Source organism: Sarcophilus harrisii, chromosome 2 (genome assembly GCF_902635505.1).
Source record: "Sarcophilus harrisii chromosome 2, mSarHar1.11, whole genome shotgun sequence".
In the NCBI taxonomy this organism is placed as follows: Eukaryota; Metazoa; Chordata; class Mammalia; order Dasyuromorphia; family Dasyuridae; genus Sarcophilus; species Sarcophilus harrisii.
This window is the reverse complement of record NC_045427.1, coordinates 522,839,358-522,854,878: the sequence shown is the minus strand read 5'-3', so window position 1 is coordinate 522,854,878 and position 15,521 is coordinate 522,839,358. Positions and strand designations below refer to the sequence as shown.

At 33.3% G+C, this 15,521-nt stretch overlaps 1 protein-coding gene and 1 long non-coding RNA gene across 6 annotated transcripts in view; one reads left to right on the top strand and one right to left on the bottom strand.

Annotated features, from left to right (window-relative positions):
• Positions 1–15,521, bottom strand: part of LOC116421844 — a 73,870-nt gene that overhangs the window by 36,911 nt on the left and 21,438 nt on the right. For 3 of the 5 annotated variants that reach the window (XR_004232402.1, XR_004232403.1, XR_004232404.1), the window contains exons 3-5: positions 13,922–13,982; positions 8,166–8,261; positions 2,032–2,147 (exon numbers count right to left, since the gene is read on the bottom strand). This is a non-coding gene — a long non-coding RNA (uncharacterized LOC116421844). The remainder of the gene's footprint in view (positions 1–2,031; positions 2,148–8,165; positions 8,262–13,921; positions 13,983–15,521) is intronic. The other 2 variants (XR_004232406.1, XR_004232405.1) reach the window with 2 other exon arrangements.
• The window catches only part of RAB8B (RAB8B, member RAS oncogene family), a 76,010-nt gene that overhangs the window by 48,370 nt on the left and 12,119 nt on the right, over positions 1–15,521 (top strand). Inside the window, exons 2-6 of the mRNA XM_031955428.1 lie at positions 5,126–5,186; positions 7,586–7,646; positions 10,710–10,787; positions 12,803–12,892; positions 14,111–14,176. Of these exons, the coding sequence (XP_031811288.1) occupies positions 5,126–5,186; positions 7,586–7,646; positions 10,710–10,787; positions 12,803–12,892; positions 14,111–14,176 (356 nt within the window). The remainder of the gene's footprint in view (positions 1–5,125; positions 5,187–7,585; positions 7,647–10,709; positions 10,788–12,802; positions 12,893–14,110; positions 14,177–15,521) is intronic.

Here is a 15,521-nt window from a genome sequence, read left to right as displayed (position 1 = left end):
GAAATATTTAACCAAATGAATTCAAATACAGTACAATAGAGATAATGTTAATTTGTGACATTCTAAGTGGATATATAGCTGCCAGGACCCATTTCTATTTGAGTTTTATACTACTGATCTAATTCATTTCCTTTAATTTATAGATGAGATTAATTAAGACTCTGAGAAGCTAAGTGATTTGCCCAACATCATACTGTTGTGCCACAGTTCCCTTTTAATGTCTGACCCAGTTTCCCTAATTGTCCTATTCAGTTACTCTGCCTCAGGTTATAACCATTTCCTCTGAATGTTTGATAGGAAAAAGGTTTTATATCTTAGACTTTAGGCTATACTTATTCCCTCCTAATGTTTGATAGGATAAAGGTCTTTATCCATTTTAGACATCATTAGAATATCAGGAGCCTCTTCAGGACCTCCCATTATGTCATCCTAGGTGCCTCCCCCCATTAAGTCATCCCCATCCAGGTACCTCCCCCATTATGTTATTGTTCTTGTTACCCTATAAAAGAATCTTGTATCTGACATTCAGTGCTGGATTCTTTGAGACGATAGTCTCATTCAGCCCTGGGACCAAACATGGATCCATTTGGTCCCAGTAAATCTCTCCATTAAGTAAATTATTAAATTTTTCTCTAATCTCTATCTTGCTCAGTTTCTCTGGCATTACACATACAAGGGAAGCTGAGTCAAGAGCCCTCTTTGTCCTGGGATTAAGTTCCTGCTCTGCCAGTGACTAATCTACTTGCTGAATATTTGGGCATATTCATGTTTTACCACCTATTCATGGGTGACTCCAAATTCTGTTCTTTCTTATCTTGCTTGGTTTCTCATTAGCTCACTTGCATTCAATTTTCAATAAAACATGCAGATAACTCAAATCTACCTCTTAATTACTGCATCTGATAAGGTTTAAATTTAGGGAACCAAGATATTTCTGGTGGACAGGGAGTTAAATGATAAGGTCTAGTGGCAGGTTCGGGGTTCAGGGAACCAAATGGAGAGGTTTGGCTCCCCTGCAATCCCTTAGGATTTGGCACAAGGGTAAGGAGTTTTGGGGACTCCTTTCTGGCGGTATGGAGATTCTCTGTAAAAGAATTTACAGACCCAAAAACCTAGATTGATAAAAGAGGCTTATTATGGGATTTGGAAGTAAGGTTAGAAATCCTGACAGAGAGGCATAAAGTCTGGTTAGGAAATAAATGAGGATAAAGAGAGGATGGCACTGGAAAGAATATTCCAGTGGACAGAAGCCCTTGGCATCCCAAGCATGGCATAGCTTGGCATGTTTGGAACCTCTACAAAGAGGTTTTAGTTTGGCTCTTTTATAATGGGAGCTTTAGCTAAAGGGAATTTGTGGGTGGAATGCCAAGTTGGCTCATTGCTGGATTTCAGCTTGAGCTGGAATTTGAATTGAATTCAGTGAGTTTCAGAACTGAGCCGACCCCACCTAGATAACAAGGATGAAACTGTTTGTTCCTCAGGTCGGGGTCCCTCACTGAGGCAGAGTTGAAGGAGATTTTCTCCTTTAAGGATTTTTAGAATTTCGGTGTCCCCTCTTCATATCTAATATTCTTTTCTCAGTTCTTATTATTTTTGACATTGTTCCAGCTTTTTATTTTTTTTTAACTGAATTTTGTCTTGGTTTTCATGATATAGCTCTCTCCTGGTTCTACTGTCTGTCTTATCTTAGTCTCCTTTGCTGATTCTTTATGGACCAGATTATCCCTCCATAGGATTTTCTTTAGTGATCTATTCTTTTCTGCTATCTTAGATTCAATTATTTTTATGCAGATGATTCTCAGATTTGTTTGTTCAGCTCTCATCTCTCTTCTGACTTTAAGTTTTTCATCTACTTTCTAGCAGATATCTCAAACTGGATGTCTGGAGATGATATTAAACTCAGCATGTCTGAAATTTATCTTTTTTCTACAAAGCCCTCCCCTCTTCCTAATTTTTCTATTACTTTCAGGGACACCACAATCTTCCCAGTCACTTAGATGTGCAACTTTTACAACACCCTCAACTCCTTACTTGCTAGTTGATCTCCCTGCCTCTTTTCCTCTTCCAATCCAAGCTCCCCTTGATGGGGTTCTAGTGCAGTCAGAGAATTTTGGAAATCCCCTTTTAGTCAGAGGCGCAGGTTCTACCTGAAAGAATTCACAAACCCGAAGAGTTTTAGGTGGCAAAATGGAAGTTAATTATTGAATGAGAAGTCAGCTTTGCTAGAAAACTGACTTCATAGTGGCAAAGTCCTATTAGGGAAATGGAGGCTGGCACTGAGGAGAGAATGTCTTCTCAGCCGGCAGGTCCTGGCAGCTATACCAAGGGACAAAACATAGTCCTGCTTTGGACATTCTGCAAAGAAATGAGTAAACAAAAACCTATTATATGAGCAGATCTTGACTGGGGGAGAAAGGGGGCAGTTTGAGCTGATCAGACCAGGATCTCCCAAATGAAATTACTTTAAAGGATTTTTCAGCCTGAATTTGAATAAAGATCGGCTATTAGTGGAGGTGATTTGCTTTAGAAGTGGTCCTGTTGGATGATACCACTTAATTTGTCTGGGGAGATATGCTTCCCCGGAGGGCCTGAGATTCCTTTCTCTTCAGATAAAAGGGTACACATTTTTAGAGTGTTAATTTTACAGATCAAAAGGGAACAGTTTCACACTGCCATCATCCTCATCTGTCAAACTAATCTTCCTAAAGGACAATCTGACTATGCCCTCACTCCTAACTCCTCTTTAATAAACTCTAAAGGCTATCTATTACTTCCAGGATTGCTTTTAAAGCCCTTCACATTTTCATCTCTTCCTTCTTTCCAGTTTTACTTTCTAGTACTCCAAGAACCAGTGACACTGACTTGCAAACTCCTTGCATTTTCATGGACTGTCCCCCATACCTGTAATACTTTCCTCCTCTTTCTCTGTTTCTCTGGCTTCCCTCAAGTCCCACCTAAAAATCCTATTTTCTATAAAAAGCCTTTTCTTATCCCCTAAATGATAGAGCCTTTTCTCATATTATCTCCAATTTATCTTGCATATATCTTGTTTACACAAGGTCTTTCCATGCTGTTTCCTCCATTAAACTGTGAGCTTCTGAAGAGCATAAGTCTTGTTTAACTGTGTCTGGCATATAGAGGAAAAGGGTAGAGTTTTATTAAGCACCTATACTGTGCTAAGTATTTTACAAATATCTGAGTTGATTCTTACCCTATAAAGTAGATGCTATTATTATTCCTAATTTTATAAATAAGGAAACTGAGACAGTCAAAGGTTAAGTGACTTGCCTATAGATCCTACATCTATTAAATATCTGAGGTCAGATATGAACACAGATCTTCCTTATTCCAAGTGCAGGACTATATCCAGTGTGCCAACTATCAACCTCATTGTTGTTACTCTGTCATGTCTGAATCTTCAGGATCTTGTGGACCATGCTGTCCATGGGGTTTTCTTGGCAAAGATACTAGAACAGCCTCATAGACAACACTTAATAAATATTTCTTGATTTGTAGTTTTCAGGGAGTCCATTGATTCTTAGTTTCATCTGGAGCTTTTTTTTCTCTCCAAGTCACTTTTTTTAAAATGTATTTTACATATTCTTCCATTTATCAGTTGTTTGACTTTGTTTCAATATCTCTGGCTTTCTAATGGAATCATTTATTTCTATTTGATACATTCTATTTTTGTTGGAGGCTGTTACTTAAATGATTTGCCACTTTCAGTTCTAAGATATTCTCCTTACAATTCTTTCTTTTTGAGCTTTTAATATTTTTAGTCTTAATTTTTGTTTTTTTCTTTAAATTCAATTTGTTATTTTCTGTTCTGAATTCTCTCCTCTTCAATATTTCCTTCTTTCCCTCACCAATTAAAAAGGCAAGGAAAACAAAACCTATCTCTCTCTTACATACACACAGTCATACAAAATAAATTCCCATATTAACCACACTGAAAAAGAATAAGAAAAAAATAAGCTTCAGTTTCTTTTCTGAATCAGGAGGTGGATAGCATGCATCATTTTGTGAGTCTTCTGGAATTGTGATTGGTTACTATATTGATCAGAGTTCCCATTCTTTCATTTTTTAAAATTATTAATATAGTGTTATGGGGAGGCCAAATATATAAGTGAAATCGCCTCTAGAACCAGCTTAAAGAATGTTATATAGCAGTGTACAACTATCACAATAACACTGTATAGAGAAATGGCAAGGATTTAATAAGTCACTACTCAATCATATTTACTAACTGGTGCCTTAAAGCTTAATGTATTTATAATAAATAAGCAGTACTTTAAGAAAATAAGCTGACACCGGAAAGTATTTGCATTTGTTACTGAAATAAAGTGTTAAGCATTACTAGTCAAAATAGGGAGATTAAGATGCTTGAGTCCTTGATAGCTTTCCCACATTTTCTCATTGTCTTTGGGCCTAATGCACTTAAATTAGTCTAGGTAGTTAAGATTCTAGCATGAAGGCTATTTGTGATGATACTGTAGAAATACTGATGTAATATGTGCTAGCTCTATTTCAATGTGGACTTGAATTTTTTAAATAGCTTTCTAGACTTATCCATCCATTAATTTTTTTTTTAATTATGTGTAGTACATTAGTGCTAAGGGGGTGAAAGAAACAAAAAAATTTTTTTAAAGACATGGCTCTTGCCTTTAGGGAACTTATGATCTAGTTATAGAGCTTATGTTGTCAGATCAGAGAAGAGAAAGGGAATTTCTTGGAGAGTTCTACTCTTTTTATGAGGAAAAAAAATTAAGAATTTAAGCTCACATTAGCATCTATTTTAGAAACAGAATATGTTATGTAATCTCAAATTATGGGATTTTTTTACATGTATTGCATTTAGATATACTAAAGTTTCTAATATGCCAAATTTTATATGTGCTGGAATTTTTGCAAAGTAGTTGACATTCCTTTCTTTAGATGAGTTATATCTTTCAAAGAAAACATACCATTCACACCCTCTTTGTGTGCACATTTTCTAGTGTGTTGGAGAATACTAATTCAATTGAAATCTTTGTTTTTTCTTGAAACTTAACCACAAATATATACATACACACACACACATATATATAAATATGTATATATATATATATATTTTTTTTTTCAACAGGAATTGACTTTAAAATAAGAACAATAGAACTCGATGGAAAGAAAATCAAACTGCAGATATGGTAAGTCAAATAAAAATGCACCCCCCTTTCATTAAGATTATGAACAATGTAATAATGTCAAAAGCATCTTAATTTTGTCAGATAGTATTAGAGAAAACTAAGAAAGTACTGAATACTGTATTGTGAGTTCAGTTAAAACAAATATGGAAAAGATTTCTTTCTTTTTTTTTTAACCTTTATGGGTATCTACACATCCCACCCACATAGCAAGTGGTCATAAGCTGAAGCAATGAAACTAGATAATTTTATGATGGAAATATCTCTCTTCATTTTTGATGACCCCAGACTTCTCCTTGGAACACCAACATTCTATTGGTGACCTAATAGTTCTATAAGACTTTGAAACATGGAATAATACTTTCTTGAAAGAATTAAAGTTGCAGATCCAAAGGCCAAATGTAAATATGCATGGTTGGGCCTGTGTAAAATCAGTAATGAAAAAGATTTTACAAAAGTAATTATAAGTAGACTGAGTAAAAATACAGTAAAATATTTAGGGAAATGGACCAGTAATGTAACAAAAAGAAAGCCAAGGAGGGATAATCTAAGTGCTATATTGGTACCATGCAATGTAAATAAATCTAGAGAAAGAATCCTCATATTTTAGATAGACCTTTTGTCTAGTATTTGTAGGAAAATATGGCTGAGAATCTTGAAGGATGAGAAAGCATAGTTGAATTGCAATCTGCACTGTTGCACTGACAGCCATGGATTCATCCAAACAATTAACCAAGATGGTTCTTAAAAATTAACAAATTAAATGGTTTTCTCTTGAGGGCAGAAACCAGTTGTCCCTATTTTCATTGAATCACAAATATTAGAGCTGAAAGAGAACTTAGAGATAGCTAGTTTAATTTGTACATAAAGAAAATTGATTCCAGAAAGGGTATATTGCTTAAGGTTATATACCAGCTAGTGACAGAGTCAGGTTTCCTGACTTTCAAACCAAGGCTTTTTCCATCAGATCATGCTGTCTTCATTGGAACACAGTATTAACAACACAGGTTTTTCCTTTAATAATTTACTTCCCAGTGTTCTTGATACATTCTTACTCTGGCATAAAAAGTATTAAGTACATCATTCATCATTCTTTGAACCTTTAAACATTTAATTCTTGATTTTAACATGATGAGTTCTCTTACCTTTATGCTCTATCCGAATGCTATTTCCTCTATATTTTAGAAGAGAGAATTCTTGATCCCACATAGTTATAATTTTGGGTTTGGGAACAAGGAAACATGAGTGCAGTAATCTTTAAGAACTTGTTGATGAGAAGATAATCACAAATTAGAGAGTTGGATTACGTTTTCAAGATTGCTTTCTGCTGATATTCTTAGAATGAGCAAAATGTTTGTGATTTTGTTCATTTATCACTTCTAGTAGCAACTAGTTCTACATTTAAACCTCTAGCTTCTCATTTCTTACGGACAATGAATCTGAAGAAACTATTCTAATTTGTCTTTTCATGGATCAAAACAGATGTTTCAGTTTTCTAATAGATTTACCCAATTTTCCCTGAGGTGTGTAGACCTTATTTAGTTCTGCTCTGGGGTTTTCGTTTTTGTTTTGGGTTGGGTTTATTTGTGCATGTATCTTGTCTACTAATTTTAATGCTACTTAGTTTCTCTGAATCCAGGAAATAAGTTATTTCTAGATGTAAGACGCAAATCTTAGGACACTGACTTTCCCAAACATCAAGAAAATCTGACTTCTCACTGTATGTATGTTTCTTCATAAATGTAACAAATTTAGAGCTTATTCATTACATGGAGTTAGTGCTTATAGTATAATACCTACATAAAAATAAATGAATTTAAATAGTTTAGAGTTTTTGTTTGATTTTAGAAGGATTTTTTTAAAGAAGGAATACTTTTTAGAAGGATTTTTAGAAGGATTACTAAAGGATATATGTTAGACTCTGATGTCAGTTTAATAATAGTCTATTACTTACAAAATTAGACAACAAACCCTATATAGTACATTTTACTGAGTAGTTTCTGCATTATTTCAGCTCACTTGATTATTTTGTAAGGAAATCTATATTAAAATAAAATTTCTTTTGTTAAATCTTTGTTAAAAAAAAATTGGAAAAATCTTGGAATCAGAAAATTTGAAACTATTACATCCTCCCACAAGTTTGGAATGGCATTATATTCCAGTTTCTAATAGAATTCACCTATTTTTCTCTTGCTCTATGGATGCCTGAAATCCATGGTTTTTATAAATGTCTTTGTGATCTCCTGTCAGGTTCTATAACTGCTACCACCTCCTAATTTTAGGCTTTCCTTTTCTACTTCCTTAAGAAAATATTGCATTTACTACCCAGCATGATGTCACTCATAATTTGTAGTTCTTCTTCAACAATTATGACATTTTAATATTATTGTTTTAAATTTTAGGGACACAGCTGGCCAGGAAAGATTCCGAACAATTACAACAGCATATTACAGAGGAGCCATGGTGAGTAAATAGTAAGGTTTTCTGACTATTCAGGTGAAAATAAAACATTAGTTATTCCTTTTTTAGGATTATAGGATTCAAATTAGAGTCTAAATTAAAGTTGTCATCTTTCTAATGGAGAAAAACTAGAACTAAAATGGCTTTTTTTTTCTTCCATGCTCTTTACCATTGTCACCTTTTAGTGATAATCACATGCTTACAGGTTCTGAGATATTATGTTTTAACATATCACTGGCCTTATAACTATCCACTATGCTCACCTTTTTCTTGTGCCTCCTTTATTCATACCCTTCTGTCACTAAGTCACCTTTCATCTTTTTCTATAATTATTCTATCATCCCTTTCCTGTGGCTCACTTTGCTGGATTTCTTTGGTAGCCTTTTAACTAGTGAAGAAATAAGTGACTGGAAGGTTTGTAGCTCTATGAAGCTTGGAATCTAGTGGAAATATTGTCCATATACATCTTGCCCACCACATCCTTCTGTTACTTCTTGACATGGTCCCTATATGATCCCTTACCTTTAAGCTATTGTTTTCTCTGGTAGCTTGGGAGAAAGGCCAGTCTGATGTATGAGTTCAGTTTTTGTTACCATGGCTTATCTCTGGCTTTCAGACCTACAATCAAGAAGTCTCACATTTAAATCTTGAATTATAATACAAATTTAAATATGTTCAAATGTACTTTAGGGTTTTAATATCAACTAGACCTTGAATGTTTTAAGGTACATTCCTATAAAGAGAAATCAAAGTTTAAATGGCTTGTTGGTAAGGTGAGAAATAGGAATATCCAACTGTTATCACAACCCTTCAAGCTTTAGACAAATTGCCTGAATTTCCATGCTTTTGATTCATTTTTTGTTAAACTGAAGTCTTAATGTATTAGAAGAAAGTCTAGGTTTTGGAAAACAAAAAGAAATTGCCTTGTATACTGCTACCGAGTAAGAATGAAACCAGGTTACTTTTAAATGATTTCTTCTAAAAGTAGGCTGGTCAAAATTTCAAGAATAATCTAGGTAAATCATACATATTTAAAATACAGTTTATTTGTTGTATAATTCTATTGAAGTATACAGTCCAAAATATAAATTATTTCAGGGTAGAAGGTATATTTCTCATTCTTCCTATTATTTATTTATTTATTTTTTGCTGAGGCAATTGGGGTTAAGTGACTTGCCCAGGATCATACAGCTAGGAAGTGTTAAGTGTCTGAAAGCACATTTGAACTCAGGTTCTCCTGACTTCAGGGCTGGTACTGTATCCACTATGTTGCTACTTTTAACATTTAAAAATTATTTATTTATTTGCTTATGTATGTGCATTAATTTTTTATTTTTACATATTTCCTTATGAATCATGTTGGGGAAAAAAATCAGAACAAAAGTGAAAAACCATGAAAGAAAAAGAAAACAGAAGAAAAGGGGGGAAGAAGTGAACATAGCAAGTGTTGATTTACATTGTTTCCATAGTTTTCTCTCTGTATACAAATGCTGTTCTCCATCCCAGTTTTATTGAGATTGCCTTGGATTACTGAACCACTAAGAAGAACCACATTTGTCATAGTTGATCTTCCCACAATCTTGCTATTACTATGTAATCTTTCATGTAGATCTTTTTAAAATCAGCTTGTTCATCATTTTTTAAAGAATAATAATATTCCATTACTTTTACATACCATAATTTATTCAGCCATTCCCCAATTGATGAGCATCTACTTGTTTTCCAATTCTTTGCCACCACAAAAAAAGCTGTTACAAATATTTTTGTACATGTGGGTTTATGATTTTCCCTCCTTTATGAGTTCTTTGGGATATAGATCCAGTAGTGGCACTGCTGGTTCAGAGGTTCACAGTTTTATAAGCCCTTTGGGCATAGTTTCAAACTGCTTTCAAAAATGATTGGCTCAAAAATGATTCATTTTACTATTCTACCAATATTCATCAACATCTCAGTTTTTCCACATTCCCTTCAACATTTATCATTATCTTTTCCTGTCATCTTAGCCAATCTGAGAGGTGTGAGCTGGTACCTTAGAGTTGTTTTAATTTGCATTTCTCTAATCACAGTGATTTAGAGCATTTTTTCATGTGATTATGGATGGCTTTAAGTTTTTCATCTGAAAATTGCCTGTTTATATCCTTTGACTATTTATCAATTAGGGATGTTTTAATTCTAATACTTTTTTCAATATGAGTTCAGCCATTCTGGAAAATAGTTTGGAACTGTGTCCCCAAAGCTATTAAACTTTTATGCAGTCATATCACTACTAGGTCCCTATTCTACAGAAATCAAAGAAGAAAAGGATCCATATAGTTAAAGTATTTGCGACAGTTCTATTTTTAGTGATTAAGATTTTGGAAATTGAGGCAATGTGTTCCTTATTTGGGGGAATGGCTGAGAAAGTCATGATATATGAATGTGTGTAATACAATTGTGCTGTAAGAAATTATTAAAGAGATGGTTTCAGAGAAATCTGGAACACTTACATAAATTGGTACAGAATGAAGTGAATAGAACCAAGAAAACAGTTTATACAATAACCATAATATTGTAAAAACATTGTAACATCTTTTTCAAAGACTTTTGAGCTGTTTTAGCATTATGAACAACCACAGTTCCAGAGGACTCATAATAAAACGTTTTACCCATTTCCAGATAGAACAGTGAAGGATTTAGAATTCACAATTGGGTTTAAGGGATTATTTTGTTTTATTTTTTATATAGCCAACATAGGAATTTATTTTGCTTGATTATACAGGTTTGTTATAGGTTGTATTGTGGTTTCTCAGTGGAGAAAGAGTGTGAAGTAGAGGGAAAGAAGTAGGACCTAAAATAAATTGAATTTTAAAAAATACTTGTTCAGTGATACTTAATTCTGATTTGTATCATAGGAGACAAAATGGAATGGTTATTTCTACTTAAAAATAATGTGACTTCTTATAATTACTAATTAAAGCTTAATTATGATCAAAGTTTCATAACATCTTTATAGGGTGCTTTTAGGAAAGGCTCATAAGTAATAATGATGTATAATGTAAAAAATAATCAATTTTTTTTCTTTCTTAGGGAATTATGTTGGTATATGACATCACTAATGAAAAATCTTTTGAAAATATTAAAAACTGGATAAGAAACATTGAAGAGGTATTTGGGAAAAATTTTTTGTTTAATGGGAATACAAGGGAGGGGCAGAATGAATGATAATCTTTGAAATAACTTTTCCTGATGGGCTGAAGATGTGAAGCTTGATTTGGTAGGATCCAAATACTACTTCCATGACTCTATAAAATTATGGAATATTAGAATTTCTAGTATAATCAATCTGGCTTTTTTCATTAACAGTAAACTTAATCTTGACTGCAATTGAATTCTCAAAAATGGCACTGAACTATGGAGATTTGATTTGATTTGGAATTCCATACAAAATTGCTCAGTATGATAGAGTAAGAATACTGGATTGAAAAGGAGGATTAGGTTGTTTACTTGCTGGGTAACCTTAAGAAAATTGGTCTACCCCTCTGAATTTCAATGGTAAGGTTGTTATCTGTAGTATATACCTTACTGGGCTGTTGGGGAGGAGGTGCTATCCAGCATGTCCCGGAAATCTTAGTGCCATTTTGCGTTGTTAATAAAGCTTTCATTATTAAATTATTAATATTAATTGTTAAAGCTTTAATAAATCAACACTGGAAGAAGATTTCTGGGACACTATGTGTAAATGCAAATCATTTACATTTTTACAACAAAAAATTGAAATGAGAGGATTTCATGAAATTTTAGAGTTGAAATCAACCTTAAAAGGTCTAATCCAAGGAATATCATGAAGAAGTACAGTGAGTTTCCCTTCCCATTCCTTTCAGCATCATTTCCCTCTCTCCCCAAAATCCCTTCCAAACAGATCTAGAACATGTGCCTGACTCAATTCTGATTGGGAGATTCAAGAAAAAAATGAGTGAATGAGTTACTTTTTTCCAGCACAAGTCAGCAAAGGAAGAAAACTCGAGAAGTCTGGCAAGGAACACATATGTGAAGCATTATAGCTAGGAGAAGGCTTTGCATCAAAGCCATATGACCCGAATCCAACATACAAAGAAAAAAAGATGGGAAAATATCTGCCACTTGCACTTCACTCTCAACTAAACTATCAAAGTTCATACACACACACACACACACACACGCATACATGCACAGAATTGGGTACAGAAATATATATTTTTACTTAACACAGAAATAGTGGGAAGTGGGAGAAGAGATAAGGAGAAATTAGAGGGTAGGTAGATTTAGAAAGGATTTAGTCTTAAGCAAAACAAACTGAGAATGTACAAATAATATTTCTAACTCTTTTTGTGGTAGCAAAGACTTAGAAATTGGAGAGTTCCAACAATTGGAATGGCTGAACAAGTTATGATATATAAATGTTATATAAAACTATTGTGTTTTAAGAAATACTGGAGCTGGTTTCAGAGAAACACTTGCATGAACTGAAAAAGAGTGAAATGAAAAGAGGCAAGAGAACAAGTTATATAATGATAATATTGTAAAGACAATCAACTTGGAAAGACTTAAGAATCCAAGTTAACTCTTAATACAATATTCTTCTCACTAGGTCACATTATTCTTATCACTTTTTTTTCCACTTCTTAGGAATCCTTATATTTGAAAGTATAGGAGTTGTAATTTACTTTAGAGTTCATTTGATATTTTTAAAAATTGGACAGTTCTTTTTCTCTTTGACTTCTATTAAAAAACACTATCATTATGTAATTTTTTAGCCATATTCATATCAATTTTCAAAGAATTTAAGTCCTACAATATTTCTGGATCCTAGATATCTTTTCCTATTATTTTGTTCCAGATTTTGTTATTGATAATAATAATTCAAAAAGTGAACATTTTGTTATTAGATAAGTTTCATTTCAACTTGTTCATGCCAGATCTCAGGATGAAAGAAAGTAAATCTTTGCTCAGACTTTCTAAAGTCTTTTGGCTTTCTCTATGTCGTTTACTTTTTTATTTTTAAGGATAAGGCTTTACATCAAATAAATATTTGGTTTTATTTATTATAAAATGTGTACATATTTCTGACAAAATGTAGAATTTGTTAAATAATTGTTACTTTACTAAATATCTCTTTACAAGGTTTTCTTTTTCCTCTGTAGCATGCCTCTTCAGATGTTGAAAGAATGATCCTGGGCAACAAAAGTGATATGAATGACAAACGACAAGTATCAAAAGAAAGAGGAGAGAAGGTAAATTTTGATTGAATATCAAAATAATTGAAATTTTCTCTGAGATAAGCAAGCATCATCTGTAGTATTAAATCAGTTTTCAGTCACAATCTTGAGTATTTATCTGTTTTATAGTTCTTTAAAGGATATTCACCTAAGAAATATTACAAATCAAAAAGATATAAATTAGTGGTAAGCATCTAAGGCTGTTGAAAATAAATCATTCCTGAGAAATGTGTTACATATTGTCTATGAAAAAGAAAGGCTTTTAAAATTTTTTATAGCTTTAAAAGTCTTGTCTCTAAGTTTGTTTTGTTATGTAAACATACCCAGAAACTTTGAGGAAGAGATAGGGTGGGGTAATCAGTATCAGTAAAGTTTTAATAACAGCTAATTCTCTATACCTAATTTTTATAAGAAAGTTTTAACTGTGTAGTAGTCACATATTACTACATAAGTCAGTCTTTTCTTCAAGCTATGATTCAAAAGTTTAATAACTTTTCATACTGTTTGTTAGAATTTTCATAATTTCATGTTTGCTTAACTCAAGTACTTGGGAATTCATTTTTAAAGAATAGCATTTCTTTTATATATCTTTTAAGTTGGTTTCAAATATTAGTAGGGTATGATTTTTAACTCTAATAATTTAGTTTTATGCTTGACTTAAAAGACATATATAAGATATAGTTTATGTAAATATTTCATTAATCTAGAAAAGATAAAAGGCATGCATCTTTAGGTACTTAAACTTGTTTTTATACAGCAGGATTCTGTTACATCAATGAATCTATTATAATGTCTCTTGAAAAACTGTATCAAAAGGGCCAGTTTAGGTCCTTAGACAAATGAGCTAACTTATGCATACCCCAAGTTAATGGCAAGAGTTTCTAATTTATAGCTAAACAGAGGATATCATAGGTATTCTCAAACTAAAAGTAATAACTTTATTACCTACCTTTTATACCTAAGTCAAATTATTATATTTATGATTATAATATAATCTGAATAAGAAGTTAGCATAACTCAAGACTTTTAACTTAGATGGCTTACTTCTTGTTCTTTAAATGTAAATCTTAGGAACATCCTTTGTCTGATCCACTGTGGAGAAGGACTAGGAGAAAATAGAAACTTATATCAGGTTGCAATACACACACACACACACACACACACACACACACCTGCTTTGAGTTATGTAAATAGTTTTTTATAAAATAGAAATATTTTCAATTTGTTTTACAGTTAGCCATCGATTATGGAATTAAATTCCTTGAGACAAGCGCAAAATCCAGTATAAATGTAGAAGAGGTAAGAGATTCTTGGTTAATTAATTTTTTTAGTACTTAGAAGCATGTGACAGAACAAATTCCTTAACCATTTTGCCTCTTAACCTAGTTAATGACTTTTATTGACAATGCATTATTCATATTTTTTTTAAACTGACTTTTACATTGACTCTTGTTGTGGGATTTCTACTGTTCACCCTTCACATAGATTGCCATTGCTCAATAGATAATTAAGTGCTATTGAATTAAAGGTGGGAAGATAATTTCATTTTTTCATTCATCTAAGAAGTTAGAAATCTTAGAGTAACAGAGGAGACATTAGCAATGGGGGAGAAAGTAATGAGGAAGGCCTCATAGAGAAGACTTAATTTGAGTTGAATCTTGAAAAAAAAACCAGGGATCAAAGACAGAGCCACAGTGGTAGAATAAGGACAGGGTCTTGCTTAAGCTCTTCCCTAAACCCCTCCAAATCCCTTTAAATAATCACTCTAAACAAATTTTAGAGTAGCGGAACCCACAAAAAACAGAATCAAACAACTTTCCAATCCAGGACACCTTGAAGAATTTCAGGAAAAGCTTGTCATACCAGGGTGAGTGGTATGCAGTCCAACATGGGCCACACCAACATAGCCCTAGCACCAGCAAACTAGGAACAGGTTTGGGATGGCTGACAGGCGCAGCCACAGCAGCTTCCAGAGCTGTCAGCCCACAGACAACAAAGCAGAAGGATTTTATAGCGATCTTTTTGCTAGTACCGAGGCAGGACTCTATTTCTTTGCCCATACCCGAATCTGGATCACAGTGCTGGATAGCAGTTTCGGGATGAAGAGTACTACTACACCAGAGCTTGTAGCTACAGGGGACTGGGAACCCTCTTCAGTTCCAGGGTAGAAAAGAGTGCTTTTGATTACTCACAGACCAGACTGCAAGTCAGGAGAATAATAAACATACCTCTCCTTAGATCTATCCCCTTGGAAAAACTGAAAACTTATAGGTTGCTACAAGTGTCTCTGAAAACACCAAACAAAACCCTGGAAACTTGAGACAGTACATTCTTCATCCTAGCAGCAGAACCCCATTTTAACAGAGGGTTAAAAGTCAAGTCATAGGCTGAGGAAATGAAAGAAAAAGATTCTACCCCTAGAAAGTTGCTATGGTGACAAAAAAGATCAAAGCACACACTCAGAAGATAAGAAAGTTAAAGCTCCTATACCCAAAGTCTCCAAGAAAAATATGATTTGGTCTCAGGCCATAGAAGAGCTCAAAAAGGATTTTGAAAATCTAGTAAGAGAGGTAGAGAAAAAATTGGGAAGAGAAATGAGAGTGATGCAAGTCATGAAAAACAAGTCATCAGTAAAGAAGACACA